Source organism: Trifolium pratense, linkage group LG7 (assembly GCF_020283565.1).
Source record: "Trifolium pratense cultivar HEN17-A07 linkage group LG7, ARS_RC_1.1, whole genome shotgun sequence".
NCBI classification, from domain to species: Eukaryota; Viridiplantae; Streptophyta; class Magnoliopsida; order Fabales; family Fabaceae; genus Trifolium; species Trifolium pratense.
The window spans coordinates 31,574,939-31,602,708 of NC_060065.1; the positions used below are offsets into that span (position 1 = coordinate 31,574,939).

Below are 27,770 nucleotides of genomic sequence, written 5' to 3' on the forward strand. Positions count from 1 at the left end.
CATCTCTTTTTAAAACTTTTTTTAAGAAATAACTTGTTCAAACTTAAATTTATATGTATATATTTTGCCTCTCAATTTATATTTTTTATAACTATATCGCGTTGTCGCTGTCCTATATTTTTTATATTAACAATGTTGTTGTGTCCGTGTTGGTATCGTGTCACAGTATCTGTGTCGGAGTCCGTAGTTCATAACTCATAAGCTTTGGTTTGGCGGAGGAACATAGAAATTTGAGTGATGAAGAGATTACGGGTTCAAATCTCCCCTCTAGATTAAACAAAAAACAAATTTAGATTAAAATAGGTTTAATTAGTAAAATAGTCCCTTAAAGATATTTTTGGTTTCACATAGGTCCCTCAAAGAAAAAATAGATCGAATAGGTCCCTTAAAGAAAAAAAGGTCCGAATAGGTCTCTTAAAGACATCTCCGTTAATCAGTTTGGTCCTTTAAAGACATCTCTGACAATCAGTTTGGTCCTCAAAAAAATGGACGGAAAGGACCAAACTGATTAACCGAGATGTCTTTAAGGGACCTATTCGAACCTTTTTTTTTAAGGGACCTATTCAGACTTTTTTTCTTTAAGGGACCAATGTAAAACCAAAAATATCTTTAAGGGACCATTTTACTAATTAAGCTATTAAAATAATTGAAAATAATTGAAGGATTTTTGTGTTGCAATAAACACACTGCCAAATATTTAGACAATTGAATATGGTGCTGAACATCAAACTATATTATGAAATCATTCCAAATCCAGCAAATTTTTAATATGGATCACTTTATCAAGTGGTTCATGGTGGACCAGTCACGAATAACATTATAACGAATACGAATTTTACAAAATCTACCGTTGGATTGAAAGTTTAAATCATATAGATCATCCATAGAAAAATTTAGAAAAATTGAAAACCATTTGATATGTTATTGAGACACATCAAGATTAACGGTTTATTAAATAACGTAAATTTTTATGGGTCTCAATAACACATCAAATGATTTTAAAAAAAAATTAAAAAATTTATGGATGATCTATACAATATAAACTTTCAATCAAATTGTGAATTTTGTAAAATTTATATTCGGTAGATCATTTGTCCACAATAGACCACTTGTAAAAGTAGTCACCGTATCATTAGCCTCCAAATCCAACATAATGTTAACATAATTTTTTGTATCCCCTCACTTACATTTGCTCAATGCTCATATTTTCGGATGTAAGATTCTCACTCACTCTTGATGTTCCAATGGATTATAGAGACAATTATATTGAATTTTTAGTGTTTAATCAGCAAATTAATTCAACATGTGATCTTAGATTTGAGACATTCACACAATCACCATCAAGTTCACAAAACTAACTATATAAAATGTTGTATTGTCAATCTTTATTTATATTATATTAGTCATTATGAATCAAATTTACTCAAATTAGTCATTATAAGAGTTAATGACCAAATTCTATATCAAGAACTAAATTGATAATAAATGGTTTAAATATATAGAGAGTAAGTTTTTTTTTAAGAAGCTAAATTAGTCCATCCAAATTGACATTAGAGAGAATTGAACTTAAAACCTTAAGGAGGAGCACACTCCAAAGTCTCAAGCCAATATAGAGAGTAAGTTGATAATAAGTAGTCTCGTAAGAGTACTTCGGTTGGTAAGTACTAGAGATATTATTGGAGAAATTTAATTTCGAATTCTAGATTTTTGACTACTAAAAAAATTTGTCAAAATAAAAAAAAAATGTAATTTGTCAAAATATACAATTATTTAATTATAAAATTCAATATTTAAAAATTAAAAATTAACACTGTTTGATTTTTTTTTTTGTATTAATCCTCTAATTTTCGAGGAAGGGATCCGGTAATCCAAACTTCGAGATAAGTAAAGTTTGACCAACAATTGATCCAACTCAAAAACTTGAAATCTCCGAATGCACACAACAGACACAAACACAATTTCAACAAAATCTCAAATCTCTTATCCAACCCAATCACAAAATGTCCTAAACCCACAACCAATAACAACAATCCATCTCAGCAACCTTACTTCTCACACCTTATCCAAAATCCACTTTCCCACCACCAATTTCTCTCCACACAGAATCTAAAAACCTTCTCTTCTTCTCTTTCCCATAACAACACAAAATTCATATCCAAACACACCCTTCATTCTTTCTTGTTCTTCCTCACAAAAAACAATGTCTCTCACCATTCCCACTAATCTCTCCAAACCCACCACAACCCTAAGACCAAAACTCACCCAAAAACCAAAACTCATCATCCACTGCAGCACAAACCAAATTCAACACAACCAAGAAAAAACAAATGATCTTGTAAGTTCAAATCTTAAAGCATTCTCAGCTGCATTAGCACTCTCATCAATCCTTATCTCATCACCACTCCCCGCTGTCGCCGATATATCCGGCCTAACACCCTGCAAAGAATCAAAACAATTCGCAAAGCGCGAAAAACAATCAATCAAGAAACTTGAATCATCTTTAAAGCTTTATGCTCCTGATAGTGCACCAGCATTAGCTATTAAAGCAACTGTTGAGAAAACTAAGAGAAGATTCGATAATTATGCGAAACAAGGTTTGTTATGTGGTGCTGATGGATTACCACATTTGATTGTGAATGGTGATCAGAGACATTGGGGTGAGTTTATTACTCCAGGGATTTTGTTTTTGTATATTGCTGGGTGGATTGGATGGGTTGGAAGAAGCTATTTGATTGCTATTCGCGATGATAAGAAACCGACTCAGAAAGAGATTATTATTGATGTTCCACTTGCTTCTAGATTGGTTTTTAGAGGTTTCAGTTGGCCTATTGCTGCTTATAGAGAGTTGGTCAATGGTGAACTCATTGCTAAGGATGTTTAGTGTTCTTTTGTTTCCTACAAGGTTCAATTCAAACTCTTTGTTCTAATTTTTTTATTTTGTTTGTTTGAAATTTATATTATTGAATTGCTAATTTAGTCATTGAAATTAAGTAAATATCCAAATTGGTCAAATTTTAGTAGTGTATCAAATTGTAGTAGTAGTAGTAGTGTATCAATTTAATCCTTTACATTGTAGAAACTAGCTAAAATTGTAGTAGTAGTAGTAGTGTAGGAAATGCCAATATTGCAAGCTACTTGACAAAAAAAAATCATCTGACAAAGTAGACCGGATCTGTTAGATCGGACCGTTTAGCTCACTATTTTTGTGTAGAAGATCGCCCAGAAACTCACACAGACCCCTATGAGGTCACGAGTTCATTCCTTGACATCATAGGGGTGTGTATGAGTTTCTGGTGAACTTAACATAAACTAATGTGGGTGAGAATTTCTTAATTCAATGAAATTTTGTTATTTTTAGGAACCAAGTTAAAAATGTATTGCAATTTTAAGAACTAAATTGGTGATTGTGATGATATTGATTAATGACTTAATCTTGTTTATGGTGATTTTTCAGACAAGAGAGGATGGTGTTGATGATGGATGGAAGAAGGGTGAGATGAGAGGTTGATTCTATTGTTGACTGAATCAATGTTGATCTTGGGATATAATATTTATTTGCTCATATTGTAAATTTGAATTAGTTGATGTAATGTATGTGAACTACAATCAAACTGATCTGAGTTTTTGTTCTTTTGTGACTCCAATGTGGACCAAGTTAATAAGCTTGCCTTTAACTTTTTCATAAAAAGGGTTAATTTTTTTTGGTACTAATCCTCGGGTTCCCAGGAAAGGGGGTCCGATAATCTAGAATTCGGCTGTGAGGCAAGTAAAGTCTGACTAAGAATTGTTCTCACCAGAAATTGAACTCGAGTTAATTTAGCTAATAAAAAGTGAAGTATTTAAAGGAATGACTTAGGCCATAGGGTGTGTTTGCATTGGTTGCATAGAGTGACATGGAATGAAATATGATAACATTCATTAATCAAATTTAACTAAATTATTTTAGGCCATAGGATAATAAAGACATGGTTTGAAATGAAAAGGTTAGTAGCTAGTAAAGTTAGGTTAGTTTCCACAAGGTGCAAATTACCCTAATTGAACCAATCAAAGACTTTGATCTGATTGAATTGTTTGTAATACTAAGAAAATCACAAAGATTCTTCATGAACTAATGTACCAAGCTCTAAAAACTCATTCTACTTATAAACTTCACTAATAAGCTACTTATGATGATAGACATTTTTGGACCATTAAGAGATTATAAAAAAGGGTACTTATATCACCATGCTATTTTAAGCTTCACTAATACTGATGTGTCATCTTTAAACTTCACTTATGATGATGTGATACCTTACTAAAGTCTCCTATATTTTAACTTATTTTCTAAACCTCTATGTTGCTGATGCGGCATATCTAAAACACAACCAAAGCTTCTGTTCTAAAACACATTTTCTTATAGAAAAATAATGTATGAGTGCCACTAATTCTTACATCAATATATTGACACTGTTAGAAATATTGAATAGGACACAAATCTCAACACAATTGCAACAGATAAAATCTCTCTATTAGATAAAATCTCTCTTAAAATTTTAATTGAACTTTGTACTACAATAATAAAGACGGACGTGAGGTGCAGTCTCAATTACTTTAGTTTTTACACGAATTTGATTTAGTTCTTTACACCGTAAATCTTACGTTGGATCAAATCTTTTTTGTTATTTTAATTGAATTTTTTACAAAAATAATTAAGATGTTAGAACTAAGTTATAGTCTCAATTGCTTTAATTTTTACATGGGTTTGATTTAGTTCTTCACACCGTAATAGATTACACTCTTCCTTTAGATCGGATATCTTTGAATATTTTAATTTAACTTTTTACAAAAAAATAACATGCGAGACCTAAGCTTGTAGTCTCAATTGCTTTACTTTTTACATCGACTTGATTTAGTTCTTTACATCATAAGAGATTACTCTCTTCCATTAGACCAAATCCCTTTTGATATTTTAATTGAACTTTTTACATACAAAATAAAGATGCGAGGTATAATGTTATGGTCTTAGTTGCTTTACTTTTTACACAATCTTGATTAAGTTCTTTACCCTTTAATAGATTACTCTCTTCCGTTACAGCATATTCCTCTTGATAGTTTAATTAAACATTTTACAAAAGAAAAAAAATTCTTTCATCATATTTTTACAAAAAAAATAAAATAATTAGCAAGACAATAATAACATAAATATATTTATACATAAAGATATAAAATTATTTCTAACAAAAAGAAGTTTAATATTATTATATTTTTATAAATTAAAGCTAACTCGTGCATGTTCGAGGGGGATTCTAGAGTGTGAGATCATGATAGGTCTCTCACCAATGCACCACAAGTTTTATGGATTGAATTGAATATATACATTATAATATGGTGTACTGTCAGTATTATATATATATATATATATATATATATATATATATATATATATATATATATATATTTTGGAAAAAAAGTTTTTGATTTTTCCGGAAAAAAGTTTTCGATATTTTCTCGGGAAAAATTTTCTATTTTTTCTTCGGGATAAAAGTTCCCGATTTTTGGGGGAAAAAGTTTCGATTTCAGATAAAAACAATTCCGGAGTTTTTCTGAAAAAAAGTTTCCGTTCTTTTTTCGGGAAAAAAGTTTCGGATATTTTATGGAAAAAAGTTTTCGATTTTTTTATGGAAAAAGTTCCCAATTTTTTGGGGAAAATAGTTTTGAAATGTTCATCTGAAAAAATATTGCTGCTACAAAAAAGAGTAAAAAAACAGAAAATATTTGAAACTTTTTTTCCGAATAAAATATTGGAATTTTTCCAGAAAAATATCGGAAATTTTTTTTTCCGGAAAATATCCGAAATTTTTTTCCGAATAAAATATCGGAAGTTTTTCTCGAAAAAAGAACGGAAACATTTTTGTTCAGACAAAATCTCCGGAATTGTTTTTATCTAAAATCGAAACGTTTTCCCCCAAAAATCGGGAACCTGTTTTCGAAAAATAAAAATCAAAAAAAAATTTCCGAAAAAAATAAATAAAAGATAATATAATACTAACAGTACACCATAATATCATGTACACATTCAATCTGATCCACAAAACACGTGATGCATCGGTGAGAGACTTGTCATGGTCTCTCACCCTAAAATCGGCCCATGTTCGAACCCTCAATTTTCTACTTCTAAAATAATCATTAATTTCAAAATATATATACATGACAAGCATTTGTTATATTTATAAAAAACAAAAAATTCTAGCCCATAGCACGTGTGTTCATACTAGTTTATAAAATATACATAATAATTTGAAAAAAAATGTAATTGTTTCGCAAGAGTAATTTTATTATTTAAATATAATATATATTTTATTATATAAGATGTGTACAAAAAATATGATATGATAAAATAATATTATCATATTTGCTATCATATACGTCCCAAACACGTGCTAGAATAATGTCATATATTTCATATCCTATCATTATCTTATTTTATATTTTATCATATATCTATTATATCATGTGCATCAAACATTTTCAGATAATAGTTGATCGAAACAACGGATCATATATAAGAAGTCCTATGGAAACCAAGAAATATAGGCCTACTTGCCATCCACACCAGAATAAATAAGAAAAACCTCGTACCGGTAAGGATAAGAGACATAGGGTTAAAGAGAGAGCCAAGTAAGCCTAAACATGATAGATTGATATAAGCAAAAGACAAATTATTAACAAGAGAAAGAAAAAAAAAAGATTCTGTCAACATTCTCCAATTACATAATACCTTAACCATAAATATTCATGTATCTTTATTTTTATATTAGCATTAGTATTGTATAGATACCTTCATGAAGGCCTTCTTCTTTAGTTCCTTGATCAACCACCAATATCATGGAGCTCTACCACCCTTTTTCTAATATCATCATCTTCATAGTTTCCTTTCTATTCCTCTTGGTACTACTCAAAATAGTTAAAAGATGGAGTTATAACAATTTCATGATCAACTTACTACCACCTGGACCATGGACACTGCCTCTCATAGGAAATATACATCAAGTTATCAGTAGATCATTGCCCCATCATCGCTTCAAAATTTTGGCAGATAAATATGGACCCTTAATGCACCTAAAACTAGGAGAGGTACCATACCTAATAGTTACTTCACCAACAATGGCCAAAGAGATTATGAAAACACATGACCTCAACTTTTGTGATAGGCCAAACCTTCTTTTGTCCACAATATTTACGTATAATGCTACTGATATTGTTTTCTCTACATATGGAGAACATTGGAGGAAACTACGAAAGATATGTGTTGAACAACTATTAAGTGTAAAGCGTGTCGAATCATTTAGGTTTATAAGAGAAGAAGAAGTGTCAGATCTTGTTAAATCAATATTTGTAAGTGAAGGGTTGATTGTTAATCTCACTCAGAAGATTAGTTCATTGACATATGGGATAGTGGCTCGAACGGCTTTTGGGAAAAAGAGCAAACACCAACAAGCGTTCAAATCAGCAATAGAACAAGTATTGAGTTTATTAGGCGGAATTTGTATTTCTGATTTATATCCTTCTATTAAAATTCTTCCAAAGATGAGTAGGGCGAAAACCAAACTTGAAAAACTTCATAGACAGCTTGATATGATATTGCAAGACATCATTGATGGTCACAAAAGCAGTCACAGTGAAGTATGCAAGGATGAAGAAGATCTAGTTGATGCTCTTATCAAGATCCAACAAGAAAATGATTACTCACAATCACAAAATCCCTTGACAGATGATAATATAAAATCAATCATCCAGGTTAATTAGTCTACAATCCATGTCGCAATTTAAAGTCTAGTGTAACTAGTTTATAAATTTACATATATTTTCAAGTAAGATTTTCTAAAGACAAATTAAGATTATCTTGACTATTAATATTATTTTTGAGCGTACATCAAATTAATAACTTACTTTCGTGGTTGTTATGTGGATAAAGATGCATGCTGGTTTATATAATACTCCATCCGGTCTTATGTATAAGTAAAGATTCTTTTTTCAGGTTTATTGAATAACTGGTGTATCTGATGCATCGTTAATCCATTTGTAGGACATGTTTGCTGCTGGTAGTGAAACTTCGTCAGGGGTTGTGTTATGGGCGATATCTGAAATGATAAAGAATCCAAAGGTGATGGAAGCAGCACAAGTTGAGGTTAGAAGAGTTTTTGATAAAAAGGGGTATGTGGATGAAACAGAATTGCACCAATTGATATACTTAAAGAATGTCATAAAAGAAACACTCAGGTTGCACCCTAGTGTACCATTGTTGGTCCCAAGAGAAAGTAGGGAAAAATGCCAAGTCAATGGGTATGAGATCCCAGCTAAGACAAGGATTGTAGTCAATGTTTGGGCAATTGGAAGAGATCAAAGGTACTGGGTTGAAGCTGAGAGTTTCAAACCTAGTAGGTTTGTTAATAATCCAATTGATTTCAAAGGAACAAACTTTGAATACATACCATTTGGTGCTGGAAGAAGGATTTGTCCGGGCATTGCATTTGGTTTACCCAACATTGAGTTGCCTCTTGCGCAGTTACTTTACCACTTTGATTGGAAACTTCCCAATAAAATGAAGAATGAAGATCTGGATATGACCGAGTCGTTTGGGATTACTCTAAGAAGAAAAAACGACCTATGCTTGATTCCTTTTACTCGGCGTCCTTAATATAATTGTATAATTTTCTTCAACAATTACTTGCATGTTAATTTACTTGTATGTTCTTTTCACTTACATTATACTATCTCATATTAATTCTTCTACAATATTATTATTTGTGTATGCGTATTTGTTAGAACGCAATTATTACAAGTTGAATTTAGTGTCTTGAAATAAAGTGGGGATGCTTTCTCTGAACACTTTGTTATCTATTTATCTTTTAGTTTGAGAATGTTCACTCTGATAAATAATACTCTCTCTCTCAAAATAATTGTAATAATTTGACCATAAACATATTTTTTTTACTAATGTATAAATGTATAAAGACAAATATTACCTTATGAGATATTGTTAGATTTGTCTCGATGAGTAGTATTAAATATTACCATTTGGAGTAAACAATTATCTTGGTCTCCAAATGTGAGGTTGTCATTATAATATTACAATGATCAAAATTGTAAATATATTTATGGGTGTATTTTTTATTGGTCATTTTATTCATCAAATATTTTTTTAGGTAGTCAATTTGTCAAGTAGCCTAGTAGCTAGACTCACACATTTAAATGTGAAAAAAATGTGGAATCCGAAATTTGAACATCGACCACTCCAATAATATCCTTTTAGGCAGTATATTTAGTTGATAAAATTGTACCAAAAGATATTTTCAATACATTTCTGAAGACAAAAATCAAAAGGACTGTTTGCCCAGTAACAAAATAAGTAAATAATTCAACGCATAAGACTTGAAGAAAAATTTACAAAAGTAAGTGAAAAAAAGTCTATTGCAGTAAGTACTTATAACTAATAAGACTTGAAGAAAAATTTACTTGTAGTAGCTAAGTTGTAGTAGTAGCTGTTACCAATGGCAGCAACAACGCATTCAGTGACAGTGGCAACTTCTTGTTCAATTCTTTCTCCGCATATATCTCTTCTTCAACGCATTCGTATTCCAAACACATTCAACTATAACAACAACACGTGTCACTTTCCCATTGCATCTCCCGTAACCGTTTCCGTTTCACATCAATTTTCCCCTTTCGTTTTTCCCGGTAAATCTCCGCGCCACACCACCGCCGTCTTCTCCGCTTCATCCACCGATGACAGTCACATCGATTCTCAAGACCTCGCTGTTCTTCTCGAAGTCGACGGGTGAATTTCTCACTTCTATTCCTTATTCGAACAATCTCGTTTCAGTTTCGCTTTTGCTTAGCTTAATCGCGTTTTGTTTCGTTTCAACTGTTGCGTTTGTTAATTGCTTTTTGTTTGTTGATTTTTTAGGGTTCTTGTTGATGCATATCGTGTAGGGAATCGTTTAGCGTTTAATAAAGGTATATGAACAATTATACTGTGCACTATACTCACTGTTCATCAATAATTCGATATTCTATGTGCTTGTGAGTGTTATTCTGTGGTCATTGATTGTAACGCGTTGTGATTTTCAATTTTGATGTTGTGCTTGCAGCATTTGAGAAATTTGGCCTAGATTGTGCAAGCTGGAACGAACCTGTCTATTCAGATCTTTTGAGGTTTATTAACTTTTTTGATTGTTTATTACTTGCTTATGCATGTTTCTAATGGAGATTGTGATGCACAGTTAGATTTCATGAATTCATGTCAATCAATGCATTGAATTTCTTTGAAACCTTGTTTGGTAAGGATTTGGATTCTGTCATTCTGTGCAGTCACATAGTTGCAGATCTCGTTTGTAAGATTAAGATCAGACAGGTCTTTATGATTTCATCAAATCGGCTTCGACTTTAAAATATACATTTCGTAATAGAAGTTGTCTGATCTTCAACTAACAATCGAGATCTCTTTGTTGCATGTGTTTTCTGACTACTAGGAATCTAGAACTGGTAACATAAATTGGATATTGAAACATATGTGGTGTGGTATTGAATCAATGAGTGGTGGAAATTTATATGAAGGAATACATACATTGCTTCGCTTGTTTGTAAACCATTTTACAATAACGTTTCAGAAGAAGTGCTGCAGATGAGGAAAAGATGCTATACTTGTATTTTAATCGAGTAAGTTATTTATCTTTTGTGTGTAGTATGGGTGAGAAAGCAGGTTTATTGGTATTTTTGTTTGTTTTCTTCATTTCAAACATTACTTACTCCATGTTCTTCTGCTGTCATTGTTTCTAACATACAGATCGGGTGGCCTTCGTCATTGCCCACAAATGAGAAGGGACTCTTCACAAAAAGTGTTTTACAGGCAAAGGTAAATGTTCTTACACTTAATTTTGTAGAATTGTATACCTCTAATGATTAATGTGAGATTTTAATTTGGTATATGAGGACAGGGAGGCATATTACATGTATTTAATTAATGTGCTCTTACTAAGACTGAACGTTCTCTTTGTAATGCTTAATGAAAGATCCGTTATGGCTCTAGTTTAATACTTTGAGAAGACTAGAATATATTCCCTAATAGGACCTCTCCATCTCTTAAAAGAAATAGATATCTCCATTACTATATCTTTGGCATATAAATGAAGTATTTTGTTAGACAGAAGTATGTCCATTGTTGTCCAATATGATCAAAAGCATTGAAATTACTTTTTGTTTAAACATACCTTTTTACCTTGCAACAATTAATTAGAAAATATAGTGGTACTTAGATGATTAATCTGTTTGAAGCTTCTGTATAGAGAAGCAACATTTGGAGTTGGTAATATACGAAGACTTAGAAATTATCAAATTAAGAAAGCTACATCAACAGCAACCTAATCCTGAGTTTCCCTTTAATCTTCTTACGCATTTTCACAGAAAATTGCACCTTTTTTAAAGGCCAAACTAGTTTGATGCACCTCAGCAAACAAAGGAAGTGTTATGAGGGAGACTGTCTTAAGATTTATAGATCATCAATATGGGTATTAGAAGTAGAATCAACCTCTATGGTAAAAACCAAAACTAGTTGTATTTCATGATTCAGATTGTCTGGTTAATGTGAAAACAAAACACCATATTTTGAGCGTGGGACAGGTCAAATGAATTTGGAATAAATATAGACCTGTAATTGGGAATGAATCATTTCCATTAGACATCTCACATTGGTTTTCAAGATGAATCCTGATTGTGAGGGGGGAAATTCAGGCCCAAGAATTTTGATTTTGGATTCTTGTTTAGCTGCTTTTTGTTTTCTGTTTTTGTTTGGGTTAATTTGTCTATCGACAGGATGTGGCTCTTGTTGTGGTTTTTTTTTTCCTTTCTTAGGTGGTATGGCTGGGTTGTGTAGTGTTGTTTTTGCTTACTGTCACAGAGCTAAGCTTATTGGTGCCTAGGTGTTTTTGGTAGAGTCTCCCTCTTGCTGGTGTGTACTGGTGCTTGATCACTTTCTACGGCACGTCTTGTGCTTTGGTTTGTGGTTTTGTTCCTTAAAGTGTGCTGCCCCCCCCCCCCCCCCCCCCCCCCCCCCCCCCCCCCCCCCCCCCTAGTTTTCTGAGTGTGTAATTAAACACGCAATTTGTTTGTATACATTAAAAACAGTAAAGTTATTGTCTATTTGCAAATGTGGATGAAAGATAATTTAATCTAAAGTTTTCTATGATAACTTTTTTAAAAAATGGATTATTTCGCTAAAACATTGTATTTACGACTTTCCGTACATGGTATAGGTTGTCGATTCTCCAGAAAATATTGATTTTTCTACTTTCTCTATGAATTTTACACTGACTCTGCCATAAACCAAGATACCGGTATCATGAGCTATTTGAAGTGATTAGTTACTACTTGATATTGAACCGTTGAGGAATTAGATTTTATATCCCAATAACCTAAGGGCCCGATTGGTTCGAGGTAGATGGAGGGGAGATGAGGTGAGAGGGGTAATCTTGACAAAAAAAGATTTATTTTTATTAAAAAAAAAGCGTTTTTTATTCTTTAAAAACAAAAACAAAAAATCTCAATTATTAGAGAGATTTGATTGGTTAAAAAAACGTTTTAAATTGGCAAAAGAAATATTTAAAATTCATAGAACATTTTAAATTATGAGGGAACATTTTAAAAAATTTTGTTTTTAAATTTTGTTTCTTTTTTTCAAGAATAATTTTTTTTTTGTTTTTTTTTTTGAAAAAATGATTTAATAAAAAGAAATATTTTTTTGTCAAGATTACCCCTCCCCTCCATCTACCTCGAACCAATCGGGCCCTAAAAGGCTAAAATCCTTCCCCAAATGGTGAACTAGTTTTTCTGCTTACTCGTGTTGAGGATAAGATAGCTTGATAATAAGATGACAAGAACTTGTAAAGCATCCTATATAACTTTGCATCACATATTGTCAGGAAAAGGCTTTGGAAGAGTTTGTGACATCAACAAGTCTACCTTTACGACCTGGTGTTGAACAGTGAGTTATCTATCATTCATTGAATATGATTTTGTATAAATCGTGTGTTTAATTTGTTTTGTGTCGTTTAATATGAATCTACAATACACACCCATTACCTCCTATTCGTTGATGAACGCGTGACTAGAGGTTACAGGATTGAGTTGCAAACTCAGTTTATTGCAAATAGAATAGATCACTAATAGGCCGGGCTTTTCCATGGACCCCACCATAGTAGGAGCTTTATAGCACCAAGTTGTCCTTTATTTATGGGGAAGGAGCTACATTTTCTGGGCAAAGTTAGGGTAGCAAAATGCACATTAGTTAAACAGAGAAATTTCAAGGGTTAATGAAGGCATATCATCAAGACTTCTTCTGTGTCCCAAGGATCAACTGGTGCCATTTTTAGGAAATCCTTGTGGGGTCCTAGGATGGCATGCTTATGTAGCAAGAAGATGCAAATGGCATATACTCCACCTAGGAGAGTGTTGATTATAATTTATATATCTATGATTCTTTCCTACTTCCAGTTTATTTTTTAATGTGGTGGTTTCCATAGTTAGAGTAGATATCATGGTTATCATTTTCAACCTAAAGTTCAGGGATTCTTTGAATCTGTAAATTGTGTATGTAACTACATTTATGTACTGTACTGTTACCTCACATTAGTTAGTGAATAATATCAGAGTTTTGAATATTGATCTACATTTATGCTTCTTAATATTGATCTATGCTCCAATTGTGTGCATTAATTCTCTTTAAAAGTTTCATATGTCTCTTAGATACTTATAAGTTTTGAAACTTGGATGATTGTGGGACTTTAATCTGTTTTCTTTCTTAACATAGAGTAACATCTCCATTAACAGGTTTATTGATGATGCATACAATGAAGGAATTCCTGTGGTAATATTAACAGCCTACATTAAAAACGGTGATAATATTGCGAGGTACTTATATTTAGTTTTGAAACTTCACAATTGTATAGTACTAACTAGGACAATGTTATAGTGGCGGGGATGGTTGTGGTTGGGTTTGTTTTGCATAAACTTAGAACACATGATGAGTACACTCTAGCTTGTAAGAGGACTAATTGGTCTTCAGCTGTCATACTTGTCGAATACCTAAGTGAAGGTATGCTAGTCTTTGTAAATATATTGATACAGAAAAATGCACATAATTTGTACACCTTTCCATTCATTGTCTTCACTCTCTCTCTCTCCCCCCTCCTCTTTAGCCTCTTCTCTCTCCTTTTAACTCGGTATTTTCTTGTAGTTATATAAAATAATCTTTATCTGATGACTGAAGTAGGCTAAATGAAGTTGCATGGTTTATGGATTGAAATTTAATATAATGGATATTCTTTGAGCTCTATAAAAACTTCAATATTTGAGGGGATCTGAGGTTCACAATCCACTATTTTTATTTGTGCTCTTTGCTTGTTTAGCGTACATGTTTAGTTTCCCAGGGAGAACGTGAGCACACTAATACTTCCTTTGTTTTGCCTTGTGTTACCAAAAATTTTAGGACCATAATTGAAAAGCTCGGTAATGATCGAAGCAAAAAGGTGATTATTGTGGGGATTACAGAGGCTGAGAAAAGTTTACATGGCCAACTCGTCTCAGGTAAGGTGATTGCCTCTGGTTTGGATGAAGAGCTTTCCAAGGAAGCCACAAGAGCAGGTATATACTTCTTGAGTTGTACATTATGTATGTGTACCTCATGAAGGCATATAATTCACTTTGTTGTTTGCTGTGGTGCTTATTATTTCTGCCGTTTTGTCTAGCTGCTGCTGAGAGACAAAGACTAGCAAAAGAGGTAGCATCCGCACTAAAGTTGAGTGTTACGATTGATACCAGCTTATCCGAAAGGTTAGTTCATTTCACTAGACTTATTTTTGCACAAAATAATAATAAGATTTCATTAGTTCATTATTATTTTTGTTGTGTATACTGTTAAGATAAACACTCAATCCCCTAAGTTAGCTGAATTAATGCTCATTGTGTTGTACAAAGTGATAATGCCAAAGATTATTGGTAACAGCTTACAGTTGATCTTGGACAAGGGCAAGCCAAATAACTACGGCCAAGAAACTGAAAATCTTAAAAGAACTTTTTAGAGACAGTGGATAGAAAGTGTTCCTTCAGATTTATGTGATCCTTGTGCTCTGTCAGCTTCTATAAAATTCCATGTTTGATTTTAAATTAATTAATAACTTTGAATACCAATTAAAAAGTGTTTCCTTAAATCTGTGATTTATTTGCGTAGGCATATTGAATTATCTTTCTCTGTCAACTCAGCTATTCTAAAACACTATTTTTAAGCTAGCCAGAATAAGAGCTTATGAACATATATTAACATTTCAACGCTTATCAATTGGCAAATGAATGATTAATCTGGATCTCAATAACATAGTTAAATACTAATGTTATAGTCAAACTCAAATATCATTTAATTTGTTGATCATCTGTCCAGTTTAGATAAGATTGTGACTGCGCTACATGCGGGAGCTGAACGTGCAGGGATACCTATCTGCAACTGTGTCCTGATTGCAGGAAGCCAGTCTGGAGTAGCTGGAGCTGAACGGGCGGGTATGCCATGTGTTGTTCTACGGAGCAGGTGATTGCTTTATTCTTAGAAGTTCAGTGAAGGAATTCAGTGAACATGTATGGATAACTGTTGCAGATATAAACAGAAGTTCCTTAATTGTTGAAGAAAAAAAATTAAATGGTGTAACTGCTTCTTATTTGTAGCTGTTTCCTGATGGAGTAACTGCTTCTTATTTGTAATTGTTTCCTGCAGTTTAACATCTAGAGCTGAGTTCCCGTTAGCAATTGCCACTCTGGATGGGTTTGGGGGTGCAGATCTTACCATTTCAAAATTACGCAATCTATGCCAAAAGACACAACCAGAGGATTGAATGGTAATTTTTTTTAGCTGCAATTCCAATTGTTTAACATGATCGTTTGCATGAATCAAACTTGTGATGTTACTGAATAGTTTCCCTTACTAATTATCCTGTGCAGTTGTGCCAGAGTTTGTATTGATTACATTGCCCAAGAAATTGGCAAATAAGAACAAAAATATTCACCTTGTTCTGGATTTGAAGCTGGCAAGAAAAAGGAATGTGCATCTAGAAAGAGTTTAAGATAGGTGTCTTCAGAGACAATGTTTGCTGGTACGATAATTCCTATAATTTTGTGTTGAAATTTGGTTCTTCGTTAACAAATCCACCACAGTATAGGATGAGGGGCACTTTAGTTGTATGTGACTTTTGCTTTGGTAAGCTTTTAACAGCATAAGGAAATACCATTCTTATGAGTCATTGATGTTATCTGAACAGAATTTTGAGATACATGATGATTATGTATTTCTCAATTTAACACTTGAACTTGGCACGAGGGATGAGTCAAAAATGTCTCATGCAGCTTAGTGTGTTGACAAAATAATGAATATTTTCACGTAAAAGTATGTTACACAATAAGGTTAAAGTTAACAATCAAGTCTGGAGATAAATTTCTAATCAAAACTTAAGTTAGAGTTTATAAGTAATTATACTTACAAAACTCAAATATGTTAACATCAGTTTTTTGACTAGAATATGTTAGAATTTAATGACGCATGTTTAAAGACTAGAAAAATTAGATTTATTAATTTATGTTTTTATTTTATTCTTAACGAAATAAATCTGTTAGGAATCAGTCAAGTAATTGAATTGGTGAAGAAATATAGTAGCAAACTATAAAAGCTCAGAATATGCAATAGAATTTCTCAGTTTCATGCGCTCGGTGAGGATAAGATGATCAGAACGGAACCCAAATAGGGGTTCTTCATATTATCATATAAATTTACACGTTACAGTAAATAAGATAAGCAAAATATATAATAGCGGTAAATTACAAAACTGATCCCTCAAAGTAACTAACAAGTGCATATTATATTCTGATCCCGGCCTTCTTTGATGTAAGTTATCATGACAATTCAGCTTGAGGAATGTTTGTTCTTTGCCTCTGAGACAAGTTTGTGGTTGAGTATTCACTGTCACCATCAGATGAGCCAACACTAGATAGACCCGAATTGGAGATTGAGCTTGATACTGAGTCAGGTTTTTGCGTTTGATTTCTGAATGTCTGATCTGAATGATGTTGTTCTGTTCTTTCAGGTGCTGGATTGCCCTGAGCTTCTTCGGCGAGACGTTTAAGAAGATTCATAACTGTGGGAAAAACCTTTGACGAAATGGACAGTATCCCAGGCAGCTGTGAACAAAATATGCACAAGTAGAAAAAATAAGACAGTGAATAGCATTCAATCAATGTCCACAAGGCAAATTATTTAACTAGTAAATCCTACTTACCAAAGTACAATACTTATATATAGTGAATAACATAATTTTTTGCATTGTAAAATAGTCCTTTTTTAAAAAAATTACGACAAATGTGCCTCTGAAGGGGTGTCTGTGTGTGTGTGAAGAATGTGTTTGGACAGAAAAACCATCACAAGGAACTTTCAGCATCCAACTGCAAGAAAAAAGCAAGTTATGGGAGGAAAAAAAGGTCCGCTATACTCACAGTGCCATGTCGAAACTCTCCAGCTACGTCCAATTGTACCCAAAGGGCCTTACCGATTAAATAGGCAACAAATAGACCCAATATGAGGAGAGGATTTCTGTTTAAGAATCGGCAGATGTAATTAAACTGATGAAAAAAAAAGAGCATGATATAATGCAAAAATGAAATTATCTAAATTCAAAATTAAGATTGTAGAAAGTAATATTTACTTTAAAAGCATCATAAATTCGTTAAAACCAAATATGGCCATTGCCATTATTGTCCATGCAGGAGGTAACCAATTGTTATTCCGCTTGTAGGCCTCCTGAATTCAGAACAAAAAAAAAATCAAACAGCACCTTGTCAGTATGTCTCGAATCAGATTAGTTCCAAGTTTAAGAGAGGAGAATAATGCATTTTCATAGAATGTGTAGCTAACCAAAACAGAAAGTAAAAAAATAAAAGGCTAATAAACAGAAAAAAGCCGAAATCTAGTAGCATACACCATTGTCATATTACCAGCAAGAAATACTCCAACCAAACCGATTTTATCATGAAAATGGACAAGTGCAACAAGAACAGAAAATAACAGCAAAGGATGTTGAAGAATCAAAGCCATGAGACCAACGTTTTAAACACTAAACTGGATTGGTGCTTTAGTTTAATAATCCAATTCAATCACAGTTCAACCTAAAATTTAAAAATCTGACTAGTTAAACCAGTCAAATCAAAAACACGAAATTTTGCAAGTTCAACCTAAAATTTAAAATCCGACTAGTTTAATTTGTGGCTTAGTTTTCAAAACAGTGTTCAAGACAGACAAGACTAGTTTGTTATCTACAGAAAATATTAGTTAATCCAGTATGCAAGCTTGCATGGGTTATTGGACTTGCATGCGCATTGAATGATGCATTTATTGTATTTCTGTTATTGTATCTAAAAGTTCGTAAATAATGATTTCATTTGTATACATTGTCATGAACCAACTCTCCAAAACGTTAAAGTTTCTAACACTTCCCCACGCACAAGCTTTTTTCACTTGAAGTGTGGACAAGGCTTATGACCACTGTACTTTGAATTTAACTTTATTTTTGAAAAACAGTGGTGGTAAGCATCAAGCTTGCTAACAATTTGATCATAGAAGCTCTGTTACCAAATAATGGATATTCGAAGTGTTTATGCTTTTAGGCTAAAGCGTATAAATGGTTTTATATCTCAAACTACGGAGAAGTTAGCCAAAACTGCAGAAAAATTCAAATATTAAAGGGTAAGCGAAAAATGTAGACAAGAACGTGATCTAATGATTTTACCTGAGCTGCAATAGCCTGTGTAATTGTATACTCAGTTTCACCTTGGAATTGCCTCCACAAAGACTTGCACTGCACTGGAGAGATAAGTATATCTTCAGGAGAAACCTACATTTTACATAGATTCTCACATAAGAAAACTGCGACAACAACATTAGTAGAAGCACAAATATCACACACAATATAGTACCTCCTCCCACGTGCTTGAAGCCAGTGGATCCATGGAAACTTCTCTATCTGTATACTGGGAAGATGCTGCTGCACTGGTTTTGTTTATAAGCGACAGATCAAGTACTCTTTCAATATTATCTGGCTTCTCATCCAATCGTATAGCAGCCATATCTGATAGAAGCTTCATAGACTGTTACATGATAAAACACATTATACATGGTGATTAAAAAGAGGGTTGTTGACAAATATAATTTCAAGTATGAGCAAGTTGAGAGATTATCGTTGAACTAGTAGCTATCAATTACCGCAGAGCGAGCATCTCTTGTAATAGCTCTGATATCTTCATTCCCAGTCCAAACTCTAGGGAGTGAATCATTGTCATGATTAAACACTGTAGAGAACCTGAAAATTATTATACAGACCAGTAAGTCACAAAATTAAATCAGAAAATGAATAACATCCACCTCGAACAATGTAATTTATTTCATCATAATAGAAAAGGTACAGGTGCAGTAAAGGGCACCCTCCAAAATAAACAAATGGAAATAAATAAGAATAACAACCAAACCATATCTCATTTTGTGGATAAGCTAATATACCAAATTTTTTGTAAAACCATTATTATATTATTATTTAAAGCAAGGTATTTTTAATGTTTCAACAAATGCTTTGGCCCAATACATTTTTCGTGAGCGAAAGGATTTTGATGTATTTAGTTCAAAATTTGGACCAAATACATCAACTTTGTTTGATCCAGTTTTTCATATAATTAGGAATGGAGGGAAAATAGTGGACTATCATTACAACTCTCAAGTTCCAAGATTTTAAAATCGATCAAATTTTACTCCCTCTGTCCCAGTAATAAATGTAAGACCCTTTAGAGAAATTTCTTTGCCCCTTTTTACAAGCCCCTAATTAATTTACATTTTTTTGTAACCAACAATAAATACTATGATGGAAGCATTAACTAATTCTGTCTCTTTGAGGGTAAATTTGTAAAAACAGTAGATATATTTTTTTGTAACCAACAATAAATGAATTGTAAACAAAGTACTGTATAATACTACAGCTAACTATAGATATCTTTTCAACAACAGACATTACCTATCTTTCATGCGAATCAGAACCTTTCCAGCTTCTTCTCGTGCTTTATTCTCCACCAATTTTCTAGCGTAGTCTCTTAAGCTTTGTTGCATACTTTCAATAGTTTCTTCTTCCAGCTCAAAACCAGCTACGCGATCCAAAAATTCTGATACAGCAGCTTCAGTTTCACGTTTAAGAAGTTTTCTTACTGAAAGCCAGGTGTCCTTTCCTCCTGCTTCAAAGAGGGACTCCACAGGCTCAGCCAATGCCTTGGCCAGTTGTTTCTGCAAAATGATATATATAATTCAGTGGTTGACAAATATATTGCAGACACAGATTACTAAATAGAGAGTAGTCCAATTGTTAGAGGAGAGAAGATCAAGAAAAACCAAAGGTCAAACTACTAAGGCTTTGTTTGGTAACATCAAGAAGCTACCTTATAAGCTTGTTTAATAAAAAGAGAAGTGTTCAGTAAACAATCTTAACTCACTAGCCTATAGCTTTTTTCAGGTACTCCTTGAAGGACCATATAGCCTTTCTTTTTTCTTCTTCTCATTTTTACCCTATAGCCTATAGCTTAAAGTATAATATTATTAATGGTAAAAATTTATACCATAAACTATAAATGTGTTGTTTTATCTATTTAATTTAATAAATATACTTAAAAATGAGTAAAGTATTTATATAAACAAAAAAAAAACAGAGGGCAAAGTATTTATAAAAGAAAAAAAATAGACAAAGTCATTCCATGTCATGATGTTATTTATATTTATCAGTTAATTCAATAGTTAATTTTACTACGCACTTTAATTTCAATTGACTAACTTATAGCTTAGAGCCTGAGAGAGATTTAAAGTTATATGGTCAATTTGAGAAATTCATTCATAATGCCCATCATTTGATTTAAGTGCCGGACCCACATAGTCGAAAAAGACTTTGATGGTGATTGCACCAACAACAATATTACCTCAAAATTAGTCGTTATCTCCAATAATTTTGCATTGCGCACAGCTAAAGCATGTGAATCAATATCACGACGAAGCTTATCTCGCACTTTTGAAGCACCCCATTTAGCCTGTCTTACAGAAGCATCTGAAAAATGCAAATAATGATAAAACAAACAATAAGTAAGAAAGAGCATTTATATAAAACAGTTTACATAATGGCTGAGACGAATTAGCAACTCCATATGAAGTAAAACCATGCAAGAGAGAATAATATGTTCCTCTAAAGCAACCTTATGGAGACATATTAAGAATGAACCACTTATATGATGCACTTTGAGATGAATATGGACTGGTGTAAAGGTGTAAGTAATGTTCTTTCTTTCCTTTTATTTATATGACTATGAAAGAAAAAAAAAAATAGACCACCTACAAAAGCAAATCAGGAGCTGGACTTTCTATATCTATGGAATTGAAGAATGATATAAGTTCCTAAAGATTCTGTTTGAAGATTAAATAATGTATTTTATAACACACAACACAGCAAATGTACAAATAATGTGCAAATGTACAAATAATGTGCAAATGTAACAATAATGTCAGTTGGGAATGGCCAAATGAAAGCTGATGTAAATTTAAAAAGAAAATGTATATTACCATCAGATCCTTTATCAAACTCAAGCAGAATAGAGTGAGTCCACGTTTGAACCGATGCAGCAAATCCTTCTCCATTGTTTAGTGCTTGATCCAGCTTAGTCTTAAAATCGTCTAAAGCTTTAGAGCGTAGATGCCCTATCATTGTTGTATATGCGGGGTACACTATCTGAAAAGTTGAAGCAAAACCAAAATTTATATGAAAATTTAATGAGTTACGAAAGATCTAGGATACATTTTTTTAGGGTACATAATTATACTCTATCTTCAATATTGTGTTCTTTTAAGATGTCTTATTCTCCACCCAGCTATACTTCTGCACTTCTCTACACCCAAAATAATTGTTTTAATAAAATAGTAGTGGTTTGACTTAGCGTGATATTTTAAAAGAGGCTTGAGTTTATTTCAACAGTCCCTTTATCAAAATTCAGCCCAAATGGATCATAACCCAAAACTAAAATATAAATAAAGCCTTAAGAGGTAGCAGGCTGACTTACATCCAATGCATTTGATTCCAATTGCTTCCGTTTTGCATTTCTCACAGATTCATCAAAGAAGATCGTCTCCTCATCATATCTGTTGAAAGCATATATTATCACCATTTGGAAATAATTATAAAAAAAAAGAAAAATGAAACTTTTGGACACAATTAAACAATAAAAAACTAATATATGCCAAACATATACCCTCAACGTCAAATAGTTCTATAAGTTCTAATGACTAGTTACATCCATGTAAGCTTCCAGGACAAATGCGGATTAGAGTAACACATTCAACCAAATCTGTTTCTCTCTTTCCTTTTATAGGGAGTGTTGTTACTATTCACACATATATCTTTTGACACAACAGCAAGCAAAACTAGCCAAAACTCCAAACATGGTAAAGAAACTTGTCAAAAAAACCCTAATTCAATTCAATTCCAATAATTATTACACTTCTTCAATGACTCGTACACATACACGTGAGTTATTAGGGGTGGTGAAATTTTTATTTAACTCAGAAACTAAACATCAAACAAGTAGTAGTTATTGAACACATGTTTATTTTGAGATTGAATAATTAAGTCAACCAGCATCTGGAACTTACAGAGAAAAGTAGGTATCAATAATGGAGCTCAATTTTTCCCCAAAGCCTTGTACTGGACCTAATTGAACAGCTTCCTCCAACTCCAGCCAACCCTAAGCCAAATTCATTCAGATGGTGAGAGATTTTAAAATAACTGATGCTATTTAGATGGGTAAAGTAGAGGGGATATGGATCAACACCTTATCAGAACGTAGTTGACTAAGCTTTTCATAAGCAATCTCTTCACAACGCACAGTTGCAACCATTACCTGTTATAAAATGCAAATCCATAAGAAAAGCACACCACTATTGCACCTAAAATATCAAATTCTTGGGAAACTAAACCACTGTTATATCTGAAAAATGACAGATTGAAAACCTTATGAGCTGGGAGATCAAGATCCTTGTTCTCTCGTATGACTTTCCACATATGTTGTGCACTAAGAGAAAAAGCAGATGCGGGCACAACACCACGGCGATCACCAGCAAGACCTCCAGGAGCTATAGAATGGTAGAAACGTTGTCGTAATTGAGCAACCTGTATGAAAAGCGTAACAATGTGATCTACACCATAGCACATATAAGATAGAATTCAGGATGAAGAAGTTTTGATGCAAAAAATTTAAAAAATCATTATTTGCATGCATATTTATAGCCAAATAATTGTCCATCAAGAGACCAGTTTGGAAGCAATAGGAATTATAAATCATTCTAGAAATAAAGAGAAAAGTTGAACAAACTCCTTAAAGCAAAGTGATGACTAAAAGGGTACCTCCTCTTTGAATTTATCCTCTTTGTCCTCATAGCTTGACAAAGCAGTAACTTCCACCTTCAAAGGAAGTCATTAATCATAAGCCACATAATATACATAAACAATTAAATGTGCATGTGAAACAGGGAGATAGATAGATATTCTTACATTAAAAAATTCACCAAGAGGAGTGTGTACATGAGCTTGAGGTTTTGGAACTGAATCCCAAATCTGAAGAATTCATATCAGGTTTAAAATGATGTTAAATAATTTAAGAAACCAAATAAAAGAAAAAAACTAAGAAATGAAATAAATAAAAACACCTTTTGAATATCTTCTCTTAGAATAGGCTCCAAATTTTCCAGTGGAGTCTGTGTAGAAAGAAAGAAACAAACATGAGAAATCATAGAATAGAAGTACAGAACTGAATAGAAGTACAGAACTGAAGGACGCATTCTCAATAAAGGATAAAGTAGATAGACCTTTGTTTTATCACGTATAACAAAAAGCAATGTTGTCTTCCGGGGACTAAATAAACGCATCATGACCTAAAAATAAAAGAAAGGTCAGAGTGTATAAATTCTAAAATTGAATACCAAACAGAAGCAAATTCATGGATGCAAACTACCTGAAAAACTGTTTTTAAAAGAGGTTTATTGGCTGCTTGTTCACGACCAATATCATGACACCACCTGTCCATAAAATAAAGGACAAAACTTAGATATAGTGTCTTAGGCGCTGTTTTTACTTTGCTCTGATTACATTTCAGTGCATGGATTATGTATCCAATAATATCAATAGAACAACTTCGAATTTAAAGTCGAGTTAAAAATCAAATCCACATGGTACATTGTAATTAGCATCAACAGCACCTATACAACAATTCCCAAGTTTTATCCCAATATAAAATTCTCAATGGCTGTCGAAAATGGAATGGTCTGATATAAGTCTATTCTAAGCACATATAACCCAAGAAACAAAGCTTCTTTTAGTTTCTGATTAATTCTGACAACTAATTTGTCTCCAAAGAAAGGAAGCGGGGGGAAAAGGAAAATGTCATTATGTATATCATCTACTTCCACACCTTGCATTATGAAATATACTACATTACATTTTGTCCTACAACCACTAGTATACATACAATGTCAATGATCCAAGTGTCAAGTAGATAAGTTGCAAGCAAGAATATAACGAACATGAAATATACCAAGTTAAACAGAGAGATTTGTTTGATTCCACCTAGACTTATGTCAAGCTAGTTTCTAAGGACTGCAAAAAAAGAAGTTGCAATTTGAAAGTAAAGTTGCTTAAAAACTTATAATTTACCATCGTGCTTAAATTTAAGGATCACCCCAAAATTTCATTCATTTTAACAATTATAAAGCACCATTCTAGGCCTAAAAGCTTACATGTTTATCAGAACAATATCTGATACTGCCAAAGCAAAAAGAGCACTCTGCTTCTCAAAAGCGGTATCATCCTGAGAGATAAATTAAAATAAAACAATAGTGAGCTCTAATGTACAAGAAACAAAGAGACATAAAAGCTCGATAATATCAAATATGTACCCCATGCACATAACTACAAACAGACAAATATGCAAAAAGGCTTATCAGTAAAGTAAAGCTAGAACATCCATAAAAATGTTAACAAAATTGGGCTATACTGACATGTGTCAACACCAAACACATGAGAACTTCAGTATTTTCTTATACTGTCAAGTCGTTCTTATCAAATATCCTAAAGGCAATCTAAAATAACTAATAAACCAATGATCCAAAATAATTAATATTAGTGGATAAAACCATGGTTATCAATATCTTACGATGGATATTAGTTGTATCTCGATACGATACAAAACTAAATCAAATGGATAGAATTCTCTAGTGTGTATCAAGTTTGAACATGAATCTCATCTTGAATTATGATACATTAAGATGAATCGTGATCCATTCTAATGAATCACCACCTAAACTTATTGTAGCCACTAGCCAGCCACTTTTGTTTATCAATTTCGCATAGCCCTGAGCACTTTTATTTTGTCAATTGATTTATGATTTGAATCTCAAATTCTTTTGAGGTAAGTGGATGATATATTAGCCTATAGTTTTTCTATTTCACTTGTTTTCACTTGAAAACGTCATAGTTGTAATTGGTAATGCATCTTACGATTCGTAATAAGATTTGATTCACGATTCAGACAATAGGTCCTCCGATTCACGATTTGAATCTTGTTTGATAACCATGCATAAAGCAATATTTGTAACAGGGTATGAAGAAACATCTAGTACAGAATCTATTACCTCACCCCTCTCCCTTCCATCAGTACCCTCTAAATCCATAGCAATTGTGCACGGCTCAATTCCAGTACACTTAGCTATCCAAATACCTTTGGTTGTTTGAGATCTGCAACAACATGATATTGAATTACTCATTTATCATAAAAGAAACATAAATAACAACAAAAAATAAAATCAGTATTTCAGTTTTCATCTCTCTCCTTTATTAAATGTTAATTTCTCTACCCACAACAATAATATCTCAATCAATTCAAAAAACTAACCTTCCCCTAAAAGCATCCATCTCTCTGAAACTAGTGTGGAAAAGATGATTCATCAAGGTACTCTTCCCTGCTCACACAACAAAAACACATAAACCATTACAAACAAAAAAAATATTAACTTAAACTTAATTAGTTAACAATCCACTAAACCTCCATAAAAAAATAAGTAAATTTTTTTTTATAAAAAATTACTTTCACCATAGGTAACTTCAAAGTTCAATCAAGTCAAAAATCTAACCGGAAATTTCATTTCAGTTAAATCACCAACTTAAACCCTAGCAAAGCGCAAGCAAAACACAAATAAACTACTAACAAATACTAAACTCATCGATCATTCGATCCAACTCCATGTTCAACAAGTTCATAATTATAATTTATACATCAAGCAAAAATTTAAGTTCAAAAACCGCTAAATCCGAATCAGCAAATAACAGAAACTGAAAATTAAATGAAAAAAGAAACAAAAAAATCACCACAAGTCACTTCCAAAGTTCAAATAAATCAAAAACCTAACCGAAAATTTTCATTTCAGTTGAATCAACGTACTTAAGTATTAAACCCTAATTAATCTTAAACAAAACACATAAATAAACTACTAACAATTACTAAACTCGGCCATCATTCGATCCAATTTGAAGCACAAGTTCATAATCATACATCAAGCAAAAATTGAAGTAAAAAAAAAAAAAAAGCTAAATCCTAATAAGCAAATAACAGAAACTGAACATTAAACTGAAAATTGAATGAAAAAAGAAGAAGAAGAAGAAACTAACCGCTACTTTGAAAGTTCAATCAAATCAAAAACCTAACTAAAATTTTCATTTCAGTTAAATCACCAACTAGAACCCTAGTTAAACGCAATCAAAACATAAATAAACTACTAATAATCACTAAACTCATCGATCATTTGATCCAATTTCAAACTCAACAACTTCATAATCAACATCAAGCAAAAATTGAAGTTCGAAATAACTAAATCCAAATCAGCAAATAACATAAACTGAAAATTGAATAAAAGAAGAAAGAAGAAAAAACTAACCGCTACTTTGAGGTCCCATGATAGCAACAACGGCATAAGAAAGACCACAGGAAAACATATTTGAAGTTTTGATGAAGTTATCAAGACCGGTGACGTTGAAACCTCCGTCGCCGTCGATGAGTTGAGTGGCGCAGCAATCGACGGTTGTTGCCATGGTGATGATGATGGTTGAATTGTGAAGTTTGGATCTAAGAAATTGAGATTGGAAGTTATATAGTTATACTAGTACTGTAGATACTTTGATTGTGGTGTGACTATTTGTGTGTTGGTGCTGAAAAGAAAAATACAAAGAACACGCGAGTCTCTGTTGTGTTGTCTTCTATTTGACGAGTTTATAAACAACTACACGTGCCATTCACATTCTTTATCAACCAACCCACTCATTCCTTCATAATGACTAAAATATTACTAGTATATGTGGAGTAATTTTGATTTTGTAAAAAATTAAGCGGTAATTACCAAAAAAAATAAAAATTGTCCTTAAGAATTTAATTGTATATACTTTGAGTAAAAAATTACACATGTATTTTTTCTTCGCCGCTGCGAGTTTAGAAGTAACGTATTTTTTACCTCTATGATGTCGTTGAAAGTTGTTGTTAATGATGATGTTGGCGTTATTGTTCAACTGAATTGTGAACGCCGCTATTTGTAC

At 32.5% G+C, this 27,770-nt stretch overlaps 4 protein-coding genes across 10 annotated transcripts; 3 read left to right on the plus strand and 1 right to left on the minus strand.

Moving 5' to 3' along the window:
* Positions 1-1,996: 1,996 nt before the first annotated feature.
* Positions 1,997-3,644, plus strand: LOC123897433 (photosystem I reaction center subunit III, chloroplastic). The gene is made up of 2 exons (XM_045948073.1): positions 1,997-2,902; positions 3,455-3,644. The coding sequence occupies exon 1, from the start codon at positions 2,201-2,203 to the stop codon at positions 2,879-2,881; it is 681 nt and encodes a 226-aa protein (XP_045804029.1). The 5' UTR covers positions 1,997-2,200; the 3' UTR covers positions 2,882-2,902; positions 3,455-3,644.
* A 2,851-nt stretch (positions 3,645-6,495) lies between these two features.
* On the plus strand, positions 6,496-8,775 carry LOC123899064 (cytochrome P450 71D10-like). The gene is made up of 2 exons (XM_045950118.1): positions 6,496-7,776; positions 8,066-8,775. Exons 1-2 carry the CDS (start codon positions 6,865-6,867, stop codon positions 8,675-8,677), a joined length of 1,524 nt encoding a protein of 507 aa, XP_045806074.1. The 5' UTR covers positions 6,496-6,864; the 3' UTR covers positions 8,678-8,775.
* A 638-nt stretch (positions 8,776-9,413) lies between these two features.
* Positions 9,414-17,294, plus strand: LOC123897933 (CBBY-like protein). 6 transcript variants are annotated; one of them, XR_006805142.1, is made up of 13 exons: positions 9,478-9,817; positions 9,947-9,996; positions 10,131-10,194; positions 10,653-10,698; positions 10,826-10,894; positions 12,957-13,018; positions 13,864-13,944; positions 14,522-14,676; positions 14,781-14,865; positions 15,470-15,613; positions 15,797-15,917; positions 16,021-16,172; positions 17,157-17,294. XR_006805142.1 is itself a non-coding variant. In XM_045948760.1 (12 exons), the coding sequence occupies exons 1-11, from the start codon at positions 9,531-9,533 to the stop codon at positions 15,912-15,914; spliced, it is 1,164 nt and encodes a 387-aa protein (XP_045804716.1). In that variant the 5' UTR covers positions 9,414-9,530; the 3' UTR covers positions 15,915-15,917; positions 16,021-16,317. The 6 variants fall into 6 exon arrangements, 4 of the variants coding, with proteins under 4 accessions (XP_045804716.1, XP_045804718.1, XP_045804717.1 ...); XR_006805141.1 differs by having other exon boundaries at positions 9,479-9,817; positions 10,650-10,698; XM_045948760.1 differs by lacking the exon at positions 17,157-17,294 and having other exon boundaries at positions 9,414-9,817; positions 10,650-10,698; positions 16,021-16,317.
* LOC123897930 (protein ROOT HAIR DEFECTIVE 3 homolog 2) lies at positions 16,755-27,477 on the minus strand. Of its 2 annotated transcripts, XM_045948753.1 has the most exons (22): positions 27,119-27,477; positions 26,080-26,146; positions 25,820-25,922; positions 24,926-24,996; positions 24,145-24,208; positions 23,999-24,064; positions 23,840-23,887; positions 23,685-23,747; positions 23,538-23,594; positions 23,145-23,303; positions 22,966-23,034; positions 22,787-22,878; positions 22,198-22,276; positions 21,704-21,869; positions 21,070-21,194; positions 20,124-20,386; positions 19,325-19,421; positions 19,039-19,209; positions 18,852-18,956; positions 17,772-17,866; positions 17,563-17,659; positions 16,755-17,250 (listed from the first exon to the last, which is right to left on the minus strand). In XM_045948753.1, the coding sequence occupies exons 1-22, from the start codon at positions 27,270-27,272 to the stop codon at positions 16,966-16,968; spliced, it is 2,496 nt and encodes an 831-aa protein (XP_045804709.1). In that variant the 5' UTR covers positions 27,273-27,477; the 3' UTR covers positions 16,755-16,965. The 2 variants fall into 2 exon arrangements, with proteins under 2 accessions (XP_045804709.1, XP_045804708.1); XM_045948752.1 differs by having other exon boundaries at positions 23,840-24,064; positions 27,119-27,419.
* Between the last annotated feature and the right edge of the window lie 293 nt (positions 27,478-27,770).